Raw genomic sequence first — 16,672 nt, forward strand, 5'->3', positions numbered from 1 at the left:
GAATATGTTAAAAGCATGTAGAATGGCATCCCTCTTTATTTTCCTACCATTTCCCCTATAAACATTGTCTGTTCTTATGATGTTTCCTGTTCCTGTCATTACTTATGTTGACGTCCTGGGCAACAAAATACTGTAAAAACATTTTTTATTTGTGTTACATTTTCTTAAAAAATACAATCAAATAAAGCTCAAGATGACTCTTATTACACAGATTTATAATATTTTTAGCAAATAAGCACCAGCAACATAAATGACAATAAAAACACTAAAATTTGATTCTGTGTAATCTGGTACAACTTGATACACCTGTTCTCCATTAGGAAACCACATTTGTTTAAAACATGTCTTTCTTTGCTCTTTATTTAGTGGTTTCTGGTGCAGCATAGAGGATTGTTTTATTGAAAGCAGGGAGGCATTACTCATATTTTACAGCAGGATCATAAATGTCCATATTAGGTGCTAAATATTTATAGTTCCTAACTAAAGGGGTGGCTGGATGCAGCTGCTGGATTGAAAGTTTGTGGCATGTGTTTTGTCTTCCTGTGGTCCTTGACAGTTGAGTCACCCAGCTGTCTGAGAAGGACAGGGTGTACCCATAAGGTCATAGGTGCTGTTATTGTCCATCAGTAGCCTTAGCACTGATGGTCAGGTGTGTTACAGACAGAACATACAGTTAAGTGCGGTTAAGTACCTCGTTCCAAAGTAATCGCCATTTATTAATACGCTGAAAATGCAGATTACCAATTACCACTACTTACCTACTGACCTACTAACTAACCAAATATGCCGTTTTGTGATGTTGCTGTGCGCTGGATGTAATAGCTTGTTGGTTTGGGTGGAGTGGTTTTTGAAAAATTAATTGTATGGGAAGAATTGTTTGACATGATGAATGCTCTAAGGGAATTCAATTAGTCCTTATTCTTTAACTGATGCTTAAGATCTGGACCAATTTTATTTCATCTGCTGTCCACACTTCCTGCTGAATTTAACAATTGAATACATATAAATCCCCTATGGATTTTACACTTTTAATGCATTTTCAGATGCATTCAAATAGTTATTTTATTTTTATTTAACAAATTGAATTGTTTATCCATAGCAGCAAATTACATAATGTACATAGAACATAACAGTGTAGTAGTAACAGTCCTAGGAGGGTATAGATGGAGGGTGTTATTTGTCACAAACACTCAAATAAAGTTTTCTAACAAATTATTTGGTTTTATGTGTTTTAGTTTTATTATAAATGCCCAAATGTTTGCTCACTGACTGTGATGTCATCATGACCTTGGTGGAGAGCCTTGTAGGATGAAGATATTTTGTTTGTTTGTTTGTTTGCTCATTGATAAAATTATGTTAATTTAAAAATGTAAATATTCCCTGGTGTACTGTCATATTCTGCATGTGAGGCTGTGTGAAGTTTAAATCTATAGGCTACAGTGTTTGGTTTAGGTTCGTGCAGATAAGCATTACTATTTTTGGTCCCATAGATGTCAGTCACAGCACTTACAGCTCTGGAAAAAATTAAGAGACCACTGCAAAATTATCAGCTTCACTGGTTTTACAATTTATAGGTATGTGTTTGGGTAAAATGAACATTTTTGTTATATTCTATAAACTACTGACATTTCTCCCAAATTCCAAATAAAAATATGAATTGAATGGAATGGCTGCCATACATGTAGAGATGCTGATTTAAGAATAAATTGCAAGTGGTCTCTTAATTTTTTCCAGAGCTGTATTGTGGTTGGGGATTTTTCTCTGTATTGAGCCGATGAGTGAAGTACATTTGATTGTACATGACTGTTTTTTGCTTAAATGCATACATGACCAAGGTCATCCAGGGAACAGACATGTAATTTGAATTAGAATTTCTGTCCCTGTTCCACATGCAAGACAATCACCTGACAGTTTCAGCTGTCAAAAACATGCTAACTACATCCCTCAATGGTCATATAACTGGCATAAAAACATATATAAGTGAAGACATGGGGAAGAACAGTACAAAACAAAGGAAAACCTTTTTTCTTTAACTGAGAATTTCTTTCTGACCTTCATTTGAAATTGTATTATCTGTTTCTTGAAACAAAGGGGATTTACACAGAGGGTGCATTTTCTGTCTCTCCCTATGTTTGATGAGTATTAACCTTCAGCCTGATCAATTATGAAATGTCACGAGTATGCCATTTCTTCAGGGTTTATTCCCCTGCAATCCTGGGGTGATTGGTCAGCTGTAACTTCCTAGCAATTATACTCTGCTTATTTAGCAATTAACATAATTAGCCCAGGCTCATTAACTGCTTATATTACACATTCCTATTTTAAGCTCTTATATCACATGAAGAGAAGCAGTGTCTCTTTTGGTTATGAGTTGGTATGTTACACAGTACAATCTCACATCTTTCAGACACTGGTGTGTGATAAGTCATGTGTTGCACCGTTTCTTTTCTTTAAGTTATAATATATTTGATAGAAGGTGAATAAGATGATCTAATTGGCTGTTGGCTGAAAAGGAACACAATTATTCTCACACTTAAAATGTAATTCACTTTTGAATTGGTGTGCTGGGCTTGTAACTGATGGTAAGAAGAAGTTGTGCAAAGATTAATCTGTGTTGGAAAAATAAAATATTTGTCCAGTTCCATTTCAAAGACTACATAAACTGTCTTCTTAGGGAACACGAGGATTTTCAATTGGCACGTTCTTTACAGATTTGGAAAGCTCTCATCAACAATGCTACAAAATGTACCTCCATGTTTAGAAATAATATATATATATATATATACCCAGTTGTAATTGAAGAGTGTATAATTCTTTTGAAACACTTGATAATAGCTGAGAAAGCAGGGAGTAACACATTTGGACTTGAATCTAGCTCAATAGAAAACTGTTGTATGGATGCACATGGTTAGTTTTGAAAAATCACACAGAACGTTAATGCCCATGTAATGAATCTGCCAGGTCTTTCCATTGAAGTCAACCCCATTTAGAAATGTCTTCAACAGGATCCTGATAATGGGCTTGTAAAGTTAAATTAAGCAATATGTAAATGTTTATTATGTAGGAACGCATCGCTTAGATGTCAACTGTAATTCACAGCACTGGCGCTCAATGTAAAATGCTGACCAGTGATGGCGCAGCTTTTCTCCTGTTAAATGTTCTTTCTTTCAAAAAACAATTTTAGCTCAAGTTGATCTTTCCTTTAACGACATTTTGACCTGGTCTTCCCACTGGATTTTTTTTGTTTAAACATCCTATGTTTAACTTTACCTTTCAAAGATTACAGTGGTCCACTGGGAGGCTCAATATAGTTTTGAAGAAAAACATATTCCACTGTAAAGATGCACTTACTTTGTTTTAAGTTAAAACTTGATAATGGGCTTTTAATACACAATAGGACATTCATGTTCCTCTGCCATGATACTGCATACTGATCCCTCATGTTCATTTGGGGTTCTGTTCTGATGCAAAAATGTAGGTCTTTTCTTGATTAAAAAAGCCAATTCCATCAGGTGATAAGCCAGAAAACCTCAGAGATATTCTGTGGCCTACATCAAATGCATATGGAATCACGCCTTTTATAATGAATGCACTTGACACCTAATGCTATAAATCTGCATATTAAGTTTCATATAGACTTAGTATAAAACCTGCTGTGAGAACCATTTAAAAATTACATGGCTTGTGAGAGCTCTGTTTCTGTATTACAGAAAATATACATAATTCAGTTTGATAAGGGTAAATAGAACAGGGACAAGAGGGAAAAAATATTAAATTGTGGTGCAAAGCGATGTGAGAAGACATCATATTTCGACCTGCACCCTATATGAATCACCTGCAAATCAATTAAAAATGTTTTATATACTTTCTTTTCTAACTTTTATTGGGGTAAGAAAAGAAGAAGCAATAAAATTTGGCATCTGGGCTATGCAGTGAATACCTGACATTCCTCACAATCCACACCGTGGTCATCCCAAGACTCTTTCCTTATACAGTCAAATTTTTGTATTTGATTGACCAGGGAAGTGGAGCATATGATGTTTGAGCTCAGTGCAGAGATGATTGTACAGCTTAGCATCAAAGATTAAAGCCTCTGTAACACATTCGGGAGAAGAATGAAAAAAGAAACCCTCCAAGCAACGACCATATAAGAGAGCTGTCATCTATGTTAGTACACCATTAGGCTTACCTTGATTCTCTACAGACTATGAAGGGTAAAAGCTTGCCTGTAACCCCTATGCCAGGTGAAATATTTAGTACCCATCTGCATTCTTTAAAATGTATTTGAAATGACATTATGAGTTTTGGTACCTGTATGTCTCATTATGCACTAACTTTGCTAAGAAGCAGAGATGGCCTGATGTATTTCCCGGTAGTGGGGAGCCCACATTTAAATCTTCTTTTAAAGTCGGGTTGTTTCAATGTCTTTCTCCTCCTTTCTGTGCAACAAGGACCAGATGCCTGTCTTTGTCTTTCCCATGCTATACCAAAGAATGAACCAGTAAATTGAGTTTATTTTCTGTAATGGATTTCCAAATTGAGGGATATAAAATCTTGAAAGAAAAAAATAGTGATGACAAAAGTATTGATGAGTAGTCATTTTAGGAAACATACTATCTATATATTAATCAGCAACAATAAAGGCCAGCCTTATATCTTCATCACTAATGTGGTGCCACAAGTAGGGAGGGGACTTGTATTTTACAGAAAACTGGGAGAAATATCCTCTATATAAAGGAATGTGAATTTATGTTGGCTGGAAATTTACGAACAGAAATTATATCTGATCACTGACTCACTGAGGTTTTATTTATGAATCATGCTGGAATGGATGCAGTTTATGCCTCAGCAATAATACATATCTTACAATGATATAAAACAAACTAAAAGACCAGCAAACAAACATAAAAAAGGAAGCCTGCTTAAGAAGTGGATTGAGTGGAAAAGTAGAAATTTACATCTCTTTTAAATGAAATGAATCTCTGGGTGAGCTGTGCTGTCAGGGAAGAGTTGGCTCTAGTACAAAAGTGACTTCACAGGATCTGAGTCTATGCACCCATAACTTGAGGAGGGATACAGTTAAGTGAACATTTACTAACGCAACAAAATAATTGGATTACACTTTAAGACAGGCACTTATGTTATTTTTTCACTGCACTAATTGCATTTTTTCCCCAGCATTTTTATTTAACCAAATTAATGAAACAACCATTTCAAAGTAGTAATTATTTTTGCCTCTTCTATTTCATTTTATTTTCTTCACAATTTTAAGTGCAATAAAACCGTCTATTAAATAAAACCACTGCATTTATTTCAATATAACACTCACTTTTATAATAATCAAATATAGACACTGTGTTTTTAGTTTAGCAACTGACAGATGATACTTCTAATTTATATTTTTGTTATGCAGAAAAGTTACTAAAGCACATCCTCCATAATGAAAAAAGGTTGCTTTAGCACTTGTTAAGGGTGAATGTTATGGGTCACTATGTCCTACTATGAGATCAAAAGAACATGGAAAAAATTAGGCTGACATAATTCTGAATTACAAATTGTCACAATGAAGACAATGAACAATCGGAGAGTGTACTTAAAATCACACATAAGAGCAATGATTTGATATATTAAGAGCAGCAATGAGTATAGCAATATTAACCCTTCCAAATTACCTGTACAATTATTTTACTAAATTATAATTTGAATTCAACAGAAATAGTATTTACTATTGCTATGAAGCCTGATAACTTACACTGAAGTCCAAGTGAACCCAAGGATGTATTAAGGCAGCACTGTGGAGTAGTGGTTAGGGCCCTGGACTCATAACTGTTGATCAAGGTACTTCACTTAGATTGCTCCATTCAAATGCCCAGCTGTATAAATGGGTTCAAATGTAAGTCGCCCCGGATAAGAGCGTCAGCTAAATGACAAATAATGTAATATTAGCTCAGCTGCTTTAAAAGATTAAGAATGTTTAGTGATTAAATATGAAGTCTGGATTGATTTGATCCTTCATTTAATTAGGTTATTACATGGCTAATTGGTCTGATAATTATTAATTACTTTGAGAAACCGACTTGCTGGATTAATTGTACTGTAATTGGGTGAGAATATTCCATTTTTTTATGATTTGGTATCTGTTGGTAGACAGTGTTTATCATCAGTCCATAGTGCAAATTCAGTTTCTGCTTGTGTTTACTAGTCCCTTTTAGAATTTTGGGGAATGTATGGCTCTTATATGCAAAAGATCATATGCAGTATTCACATCTTCAAACATCCAAATCATGTTCAGAAATTCTTTGAAGGATATGTTGTCTGAAAAATCATTGTTTGTGATCCTGAATTTACCAAGTAATGAATAAAACAGGAGGTGCCTAAAATTTTAAAAAATCCCAGTTTATAACTCCTCTTTTTTCTCCTCCCTCACTTCCTCCCTTGATTCTTTCTGTCCTTTCACGTCTCGTCCTTTCCGTCCCTCCCCTCCTCAGCCTCTTCTGTTCTCCGCTCAACCTGATCCAGTCTGCGTGCCACTGAACAGAAGTGGAAGAGGTCCAAACTCCCAGCTGCCCTCGAACTCTACCGCTCTTTACTGTCCACATTTTCCTCCTCACTCATTTCAGCCAAGAAGTCTTACTTCCAATCACTCTTTGAATCCTCTGTCAACAATCCCTGCAAACTCTACTCCACCTCCTCCTCCCTCTTTGCCCCACCTCCCCCTCCTCCTCCCTTGTCTCTCACTGCAGATGATTTTGCCTCCTTCTTCTCCTCCAAGATCACAGACATCCGCAAGCTCTTCAACAGTCCCCCTTCCTCTCCCACCACGCCCAAGTCTCCCACCGACCAAGCTTCCTTTTCTTCATTCTCACCTCTCTCAGACACTGAACTTTCATCTCTCCTCATAGGTCACAAACCCACAACGTGTGCCCTGGACCCTCTCCTCACTCGCCTCCTCCAAGTAACTGCTCCTGATCTTCTCCCCTTCATCTGGCTGTTTCCCCTCTGCATTTAAACCTGCTGCTGTCACCCCACCCCATGAGCAATGTACGTTGAATCTGACCCTTCCTCACCAACTACTCGACTCTGCTTGTCCAGTCCCTGGTCCTCTCCCTCCTGGCCGGCCTGCATACAACTACTACCCACCGCTCCAGCTCATCCAGAACTCTGCGGCTCGTCTGGTATCCTCTCTGCCCTGATTCGCACACGCTACTCCACTGCTCTGCTCCCTTTACTGGTTCTCGATACCGTCACGCATTCAGTTCAAGACATTGACCCTCACCTACCGCTGTCTCGACCACACTGTACCAAGTTACCTTCAGACCCTCGTCTCTCCATACATCCCCTCCAGACAGCTGCGGTCTTCCAGTGCCAGAAGACTAACTCTGCCTCCTCTCCACTCTCCTTCCTCCAGAGCTGCTCCTTCTCATCCCTGGCCCCTAAGTGGTGGAACGACCTTCCCATTGAAGTCAAAACAGCAGAGTCATTGACCTCCTTCCAGCTCTTATTGTTTATTTTGATTTCCCCTATGCCCCATTTCCCCTTGACTGTGACTTAACATCTTGTCTGCACTTATCAGCTTTTACAATCTAGGGTGTAAGACCTTATATATCTTATATATTGTTTACTGTATATCTCGTATACACTTGTGTAAATTTGAATTTGTAAAATGTATTATGCCATTTTATGCATTTCTTTCCCATCACTCACTCCTGGATCCTCTGCAATCCGGCTTCCGCACAGCTCACTCCACTGAGACTGCTATCTTGGCAGTCACTGGCTCCCTCAGCTGTGCTCGGGTGGCCTTCCTCTCCTCAGTCCTCATCCTCCTTGATCTCTCCGCAGCATTTGACACTATCAATCACCCTATCCTCCTCTCCTGCCTCGCTGACCTTGGAATCTCTTGGACTGCTCTAACCTGGTTATCCTCCTACCTCAATGACTGGACCTATCAAGTGACATGGTGAGGTTCCTCATCCACCCCCCAACCTCCACTTACAGGCGTACCCCAAGGCTCCGTCCTGTTCCCCCCCCCGTTCTCTCTCTACACTCGCTCCCTGGGCCCCCTCATCGCATCCCATGGTTTCTCCTACCACTTCTACGCAGATGATGCCCAGATCTTCCTGTCTTTTCCCGCAGTCACTGGCTCCCTCAGCTGTGCTCGGGTGGCCTCGGGTGGATCTTCTGACCCTCTAATCCCCTCTCACATCTCTTCCTGCTTGTTACTTGTAATTTAGTCCCTTTCTCTCCTGTAAAGATAGCACTTTACAACGATTTATCATACTACTTGCCTTACTAGTACTCGGATTATTTTAATTTCCCCTATGCTCCGTTTCCCTTGGCCCTTGACTGTGAACTAACATCTTGTCTGCCCTCAGCTTTTACAAACCATAATGTAAGACCTCATATTGTATACACTTGTGTAAATTGGAATTTGTAAAATGTATTATGCTTTGAATTGCATTGTATTATGTAGATTAGAATTTGTAATGTTTTATACCTTGAACTGCACTGTATTTTTGCACTTTGTATTGCGCTTATATTTTGTAAGTCGCCCTGGATAAGGGTGTCTGCCAAATAAATAAATAAATAATGATGATGCAAAGGGATTTTCATAACTTTCAAGTATTTTGTGATTGCTTATGTGTTTCAGATATCTTTGAGGTATGCAATACTTTTCTTCCAAAGAAGATTGAAATGCTTCTGCTTGCATTCAGTCAATCTTAGTCCCTTTAAATTAAGCTGTCAATGGGTGAAGTTAACATGGGACAAACTTCCTTAATGTGAAAATATTTTTCTTTTGATGTGTTCTTATGGAGCTAAGTTGCCCTGTTTACAATTCTGTATGATCACATGACAATGTATCTCCACACAGCCATGTACAGTTCAACGAGGATCCTGAAGATTAGGGTTTTGAAGAATAATGCATATTAGATAAGAGTTTGAAGTGTTAATGACACCAGGGTTAAGAAAGAAATGTTAAATAAACTGAGAAATTATTGTATTTAAACTCTTCTCTTAACTCTGCTGTGATGCCTACTGGAAGTTGCATTTAACTCTATGTCTCTGCCCTTCTCATTTCAAAGGGTGTTAGAAAATATCAGCTGATAAAGATTAAAGAAGTCTGAGGAAACAGACCTGATAAACAGTTTTTCCCTACATGAGTTTAGCAGTTCATAGTGTTGGAATGTGAGAGACTAATGTTGGCATTATATAACATTAAAAGTAAATACAGAAATATGTAACATTATACCTTTTGACAGTAAATTTAACTATGTTGAAATAGCTGCTGAAGCCTGTTACTATCCAGCACCTATTGCAGTTATTTTCAAATCTGGCCTGAACATATCTGTTATACTTCTGGATATAGCCTCTTCAAACTGAAGGAGAGCTGTCAATCACTCTGGATTTCTGGTACAAGGTCACAGACTGATGTGCACTCTCTGTGTTGGAGAAGCGGTCTGCTGGATTGCCAGTAACATGTGCAGCCTGGCAGTATTTTAAAATCAGAATAAAGGCATGAGGCGACAAGGTAAAGGCTTGAGGTAGCTGGAGATGGTATAATATACCTTTTATAGGAAATAAACACTGGAGAAAAAAGAGTCAGAGAGCTAGAGAGAGACATGAGTAGATATATTCATGTTTCCCTTGTCTATCAATTCTACCATCATGGAACACAGCTTCTCTACAGCAATTTGTGTTTGTGAAGCCGAGCTGTTCTGTCCTACATATGTAAACTGATCCCAAACAAAAATGTAACAGAAATGCTGAACAGAATTTGTCTGAATTTGAGATGCGCATATTATTATTATAATGATAATGCGGATGATGTTCATCATTATTGTTATACTGCAGTCAGTAATTTGGAATGAATACAGAATATTAGTTATGTAAATGTTGAAAATAATGGCCGTCGCTTTGTATAATGTTGAACATGGCAAATTGCAGGTGTTTCAGAATAACATTGGGGATGGGCTGATTTGAGGAATAAATGAAGCGTGAATGAGGAGTAAATATGAACTGGGATCGAGCCTTACTCATGGGGGAGCCGGTACTAAGTACATGACTTGCAGACGGTGAACCATCTGTGGCGGGAGCGATGAGGACTGGCTAGAGAGACTTTAACAAAAGGAACTGGATATTAAACCATTAAAGGGGCAATGCGCTGATCCAAATACTCGTCGTGCTACAATTTCTCACCTGTTCAGTACTGTCCCTTCTGGGTTCTGATCTCTTCCTGTTCTTTTCATATGTTGTGTGTATCAAGAGGTATATCAACTTACAATAACAAGTACTATCTGTGCCTGTGTTCTGCTGAGTACTACCGTGGCACTGTTCTGGCTGTGATCATGTAAGAAAGTAAGTACCTGCAATTCAAGTGGAGTAATGTGATGCAGGCACAAATTTCAAACATTAATGTGCACTTTTATTGTCAAAGGGCATTGCCTTTGAAATTAGATCAATCAGCACAGCAAGAAAAAAGGAAACTTCAGCCTTTTCAAAGACACAGACTAAAATGTATTTTCTCTGTAAGTCCCAGGCTGAAAGAAGAAGAGTTGCTGTTTTGTCTGTCTTGAAATTAGGAATAAAGAGTTGACCTTCACTGCACTGCTCTGTCACATTTGTACATTGGCATGGCCTGGTCAACAAAGGACCTAAATCACTTTTTGACTCTGATAAGGGCGTCAGGATGTGAAGCTGGTTGCTTTCCCTTTCAATATGAAATCAATCGTTCCGCCAAGTACCGGCAGTCTGCCCAAATCAGAAAGCCTGAGCCATGAACTTGAGTTTGGAAGATCGCCCATGTCTGTGGTAGTGATTTATATCATGTGTCATGGGCAGATAGATCCAGCCCTGCAAGCTGACTGGTCTCTGAATTCATCCAGTTTCAGAAACGATCCCTACATTAAACAGAGCAATGATGTAATTCAGTTCCTTACTTGACTTAAAATAAATGAGTAAATAACAAATCAGTCCAAAAGAGCCTTCTCACATAATGCAGATGGTCTATATTAAACAAGAAGCCACTGTCTCTGAAGCCATGACATGCATGTGGTACAATTTGATGGAAAATTGTTTATTATGTGTAATTACAGCCCACATGGATTGGTGTTTTTTTAATATACAAGTAAACTAAAAATGTTACTTTTATTACTTTATTATGTTTGTCTTTAGGCTTTTCACACAAACTTTTGTCACACTGCAGCCCGTCTATTTGTGGTATTAAAGTATTGCAGACAGCCACAATATGAAGTATACAGCCAACATACATTTTATTTGCATATTAAAGTTTCACGCATGCCCTCATACAAAGGGGAGAGAAAGTAATTGCCAATAAAGCAAATGCAATACCAATATAAAACACATGAAGCAATTATATATTTTTCTTTCTTTAATGTGGATTTCAGATTAATGGATCAGCAATGGTATGCAGATCAGTGTTTGGGAACCACTGTTATAGACTATTGCTTGGAAATTCAGTACATTATTAAACACCATTGTATCAACAATAGCGTATCTACCCCATTTTAAGCCCCAGCAACAGGCTGAACTCCACCCCTAGCAAACACTAAAATAAAACGTTAGGCCCATACAAATCAACACACAATTGTGTTCAATAGCTAGAATCACAATCCTAACATTGATGGAAGTCAAGCCCTAGCTCGGAGCAAATTGTAAACCTTGTTTCATAATTGAATTTAATTTTAAGTGCAAAACGTAACTACATTACTCTAAAATACTCTATACTCTAAAAATAATCCATGTGCAATGAAAACACCATTTATACAGTAATCTCTATCTCAATTTAAAACTCACCATTGCTGAATATCATCATTTTCAAAACACTTGAATTGTATTTTTTTTATCCTTAAACATCCACATTCTTGCACGCATACTGGGATAACAATTAGCCTCACACTTGCATTATATTTAGATTCTTTATTTTGAATCGTGTGTTTGGACAGTCCCAACATGTGAAGTCCAATTTAAACCTGTATACCTTCTGTTGATGCCCCGGAGTACAGAGGACAATGTGTTACTCTGTGAATCTGTAATTATTTTATCGTGTGCATGTGTCTGGATTCAGGCATATTAAAAAATAGACATGTGCAAGGTACGTTTATTAGGTGTGCATGATTAGATTGTACTGTAAAATAAAGTAATCTTTGTGTGATTAAGTACTCAGTATTTTGGGGGGTTGTTATTATCCTGCTGTTGTGAAAAATACTGTGCAGTAAACAGGACTGTGAAAGCAAAACATGAAGCATGTGCCAAGCTACCTGAGGACAAAGGCCATTCCAAAAAAGAATTGCTTTTTTTAATAGGTTCAGTGATGCTGGAAGCAGAGGAATGCAAGACAATGAGCAGAGCGGCCGGAAGGTGAGAGAGGAGAGCTGTAACGTGGAATGGGCCGGTATACGAACAGGGATTAGAGGGCTCTCCTGGGTGAAAGGAATTAGAGCAGAGCTGGAGACGGAGAAGCACACTGGTCTTGGTCACAGATGTTAAAAGCATCAGCTCTGCCGCTGACTTAATCAGTGTGGGAACAAGAGTTAAACCGTTCAGTGGTGGAAAACAAGAAAAGACAACTTCAGCCTTTCTGTAGGAAAAAATGTGCAGAAACATCACCCATGCCCAGATGTTGCTATTTATATATTTTTGTCTTCTGTTTCATTACTAATGTCATCCCAATTTAAATGTTTCTACAGTTCTTAACTCAATTCGAAACTGGAGGTACATGTATGTATGGCTTTTCACATTACCAGTAACTTTTCACCTAGATGTTGAAGCAATCCGTTCAGAGAGTAAAACAACCTTCCAGTAATACTCACCCGGATAGTCCAGTATGCTAAAGTTTTAGTTTCAAGATTCAATGAGTATTTAGACATTTACAGGTTAATTGAAGACCAAATTTTCCTTCCACACATTAAGTTATGTCTTGGATCAAACACTTTCATAAATGTAGCTAAAATTCTCAAATTAGAATGGTTGCATTAATATAATGCCTTAAAATAAACCACATAGCCTATGATTGATGTTCACAACTCTCTTTCTTCTTTGAGGATCCAGTGGGCTTCACTTTTTACTTGAGATTTAGAACAAAAAACTACATTTAAGGTTGCCCTGGAATAGAAATACTTTAAAAAGTTACCATTTTGTTTCATTGAACATGTTAAATGATTCACAAATAAATACAAATAACTTACCCTCTGGCTTTTATATGTTTGCTCACTCAGGCATATGCTGATAACAAAGGAGCATGTCAGTGTTGATGTGGACATCTCAATATTTGGTATATCAAAGAGCGTGACCCGTTTTAGTTCCTGAATAGGACATTTACATATAGCTTTGTAGACACCACTACACATTGTTTCATACTGCAAGACGCTGACTGTGGTGGTGCAGATGTTTACTGTCAAGAAATGAATAATTTAGCAGACCTCTCTCATGTGTGTTTGCCATGAAAAAGGGGCAGAAATGTCAGCTGGATTGACTAAAACAGCCTTGCAAAACAACCACAGTATTTATTCATAGACAAGCAAAACTGACATAGATGTAAAACCAGTATCACAGAAACATTCTTTTTTTATTGTCTTTTGTCAGGTGTCTCCATATATATATATATATATATATATATATATATATATATATATATATGAAAGACTGCCATGTGTAAGTATTCTGAAGATAACATACTGCATTTTTTTAACTTTATTTTTTTCCACTGACTGTATCCATGCACTTCCTTCTGTTAACATCAAAGGGCAATATTGAGTTTAGCTACAATCTGTGGGGTAGCCCTACCACCATACTAATGGGGTTGGATTGAGAATATAACGTTTAAACATTTTATGTTTGATTTTACTCTGTTTACACTGGGCAAACTTTGTGGTGATTTCAGTCTGGTACCCAAAATGGAAGCTGCTACTGAAACAAAGAACTGGACCAGATGACACATATCTTAGTTAAATGCAGATGGTGGATATGCAAGTGCTTTATTGGGACCCATCAAGAAGCAAATCCATAAAGTCTTCAGATCAATATGTCACTAAAAACTTAGAGCATTATGTTCCTAACAATCTTCTCACATGCAGTTCTCTGTTCGGTTATAATGTTGCTATTAATAAAAAAAGTTTGAATGTATCATAATTTTCAGTCAGCTGTTCCGCTGAGATATACAATTACTTTTGATAACTTTTAGGCAACCTCCAGAAGGAGTCCAGCAATTGCCACAACTGTCAGACATCAACTAGCGAGCGAGCAAAGCGCAGATTTGCGCGGATGTGGCGAACGGGCGCCGCTCTCCTCGCTGGCGTTAGGACCCTGCAGGTGCCGCTCGCACACAGCACCGGCTCCAGCCCGGCCGTGACGTCAGCGCGGCAGCCCGGCTCGGTGTGCAGACAGTGCAGCAGCGGGAGCCGGGGAAGCAGCATCGCAGAGCGGGGCGCCTCCGGACCTCGGGAACAAGCGAGCAGTGCGAGGGGAAACACTTGCCCACAAACAGGTCACCAGCTATGGCTTCATCTGCCAGCGGAGTGGAGGAAGTCCGTGTGTCCGTGCTGACCCCCTTGAAGTTGGTGGGCTTGGTGTGCATCTTCCTGGCGCTGTGTCTGGATATCGGCGCCGTGCTGAGTCCTGCGTGGGTCACCGCGGACAATCACTACTATCTGTCGCTGTGGGAGTCCTGCTGGAAACCGGCGAACTCCGACAACTGGCAGTGCAACTCCACTCTGAACACGGGTGAGACGAGCTTCCCGTCCGGTGCGCTTTGTGCTTCGTAGGTATATGCATGGTGTAATCCCTGCGCATGAGTGCTGCTAAGAGTTAAGAGTCCTTCGGGGTTTTGCTGCTTCTTATAAAGTACATTTGGTGGTGAGAAATTCCTCCAAAATCCCTTGAGATCTAATCATAATGAGCCATTGAGATGCATCGGTCAGGCGGTGACACAGAAGCTGTGATTATTAATGCTCATGTTATTATTATTAGTAGTAGTAGTAGTAGTAGTAGTATACCATTGTTTGTGCCTGTAGCCTATATTGTTTTTTTAATATTGTAAATGTCCACATTTCAAAATGCATTGCAAACCATCATACATTTGTCTCAGTTTTCCAAATTTGCTTGTGGGTTTTGTACATATGTCTCTCTCTCTGTTCAGATCATTTTAAGTTGTTTGTGACGTGAACTTGAGTTGGTTGTAAAGCTAGGCTGCATCGGGACGGAGTGGCTGGGTTGTAGTCTTAATGCGCAGCACAACTTTATTGTAAGCATCAATGTTGAAGAGAAATGAGTGTTTCGAAATAAATACCAATCTCACAAGGTGCATCCTTGTGTAGGGTATTGCCGATGTTAGATGAGACGTCGTCGTGCCGGCAGTAGACCCTGCTGTGCGTTTGTCTGGGGGCGCTTCTGAGACAGAGGTAGCGCAAGTGTCCGCAGTTGTGCGCGGATCTGCGCTGCTCCACCAATGGGATCGCTGGGATTCTGCAGATCTGCGCAGTTGCGTTGTTGGTGATTTGGCGTTGTGTCCGCAGGGAGCGTGAGGCTTTGTTTTGCGTCTCCTTACACGTACAGGGAGCGCAGCAAAGTTTTCAAAATGAAACCCAGGGTGCCAAGATGCTGTGTAATCACGGAAATAATTGGCATACCTTATTGAAAAGTAATTTGTTACTAATAGTTTGTTGGAATATTTTGACGGTGATGTGTTGCTCTGGGTTTTTATGACATCAGTGTTGTTGTTGATGATGATGATGATGTTTTAGAGAAGCTCACAACTAAATAACCCCCTGTGTTTATTTCATGTTATTTTTTCTGTTCGTTTAACTGCAACTTTTATAAATGCCAAAGTCATGAGCTGCGTCTTATTGGGCAAACCAGCACGCTAGGAGTTAAAGATATGTTGCCAGGAATTCCCACGGAGACGATTTATAGTTTTAAAATAGATTTTCCTTTAGTTTGCTTGATTATATGATTTTGGTGATACTATTAATATTTTTCTTCAACATATAGGTTTGTTTAAGTAACCTATTATACACATGTAAAAAACAGGGAAAGCACAATTGTTGTATAACAATCATGTTTAATTGTTTACACAGGCATATGTTAATATATATATATATATATATATATATATATATATATATATATATATATATATATATATGTTAGAAAAAATGTGTTTTGATTCTTTATAAAGTCCCAATTTGAACGTATTGTTTTCTTTGAGTGTATCCCCATTAGGTAGACATTTTGTGCAGGAACAAGAATTCTACCTACACAATTGTCAATCAGTGATCTAAACCTATAGGCACCTCTACACCAGCTGAGCTGAAAACAATGACGTTCATTCATGACAATCAGTTTTGTCTGGTGTTTAAAGCAAAATCTCACACCAACATTAACTTAAAATGCCATAGACGCCACAGATGTTGAGCCACTGCAGCCTGATCACAAGTAGGCTACTGAGTAGGTTGTTTGCACTGCAAATGATGACAAGAGATTCTCTTCAGGAGGAGATGTATTTGATGCCCGTATGTTTCATTTTATTTTGCTGCTAACTGTTCTTGATCCTTGTTAAGTAGATGTTTGTTTTTTTGTTTTGGAAAAAATATTTTAAATTTGCCACGTTAAATCAGATCATTCATTCGGCATGTCAAAGTAGTTCTTAAGGTTTTTCAAG

At 38.5% G+C, this 16,672-nt stretch overlaps 1 protein-coding gene across 1 annotated transcript in view; it reads left to right on the top strand.

Annotated features, from left to right (window-relative positions):
• Positions 1-14,239: 14,239 nt before the first annotated feature.
• tmem47 (transmembrane protein 47) overlaps positions 14,240-16,672 on the top strand; it is a 34,174-nt gene continuing 31,741 nt past the window's right edge. Inside the window, exon 1 of the mRNA XM_066706362.1 lies at positions 14,240-14,736. Within this exon, the coding sequence (XP_066562459.1) occupies positions 14,511-14,736 (226 nt within the window). The 5' untranslated portion in view covers positions 14,240-14,510. The remainder of the gene's footprint in view (positions 14,737-16,672) is intronic.

This window comes from Amia ocellicauda, chromosome 6 (assembly GCF_036373705.1).
Source record: "Amia ocellicauda isolate fAmiCal2 chromosome 6, fAmiCal2.hap1, whole genome shotgun sequence".
Classification (NCBI taxonomy): domain Eukaryota; kingdom Metazoa; phylum Chordata; class Actinopteri; order Amiiformes; family Amiidae; genus Amia; species Amia ocellicauda.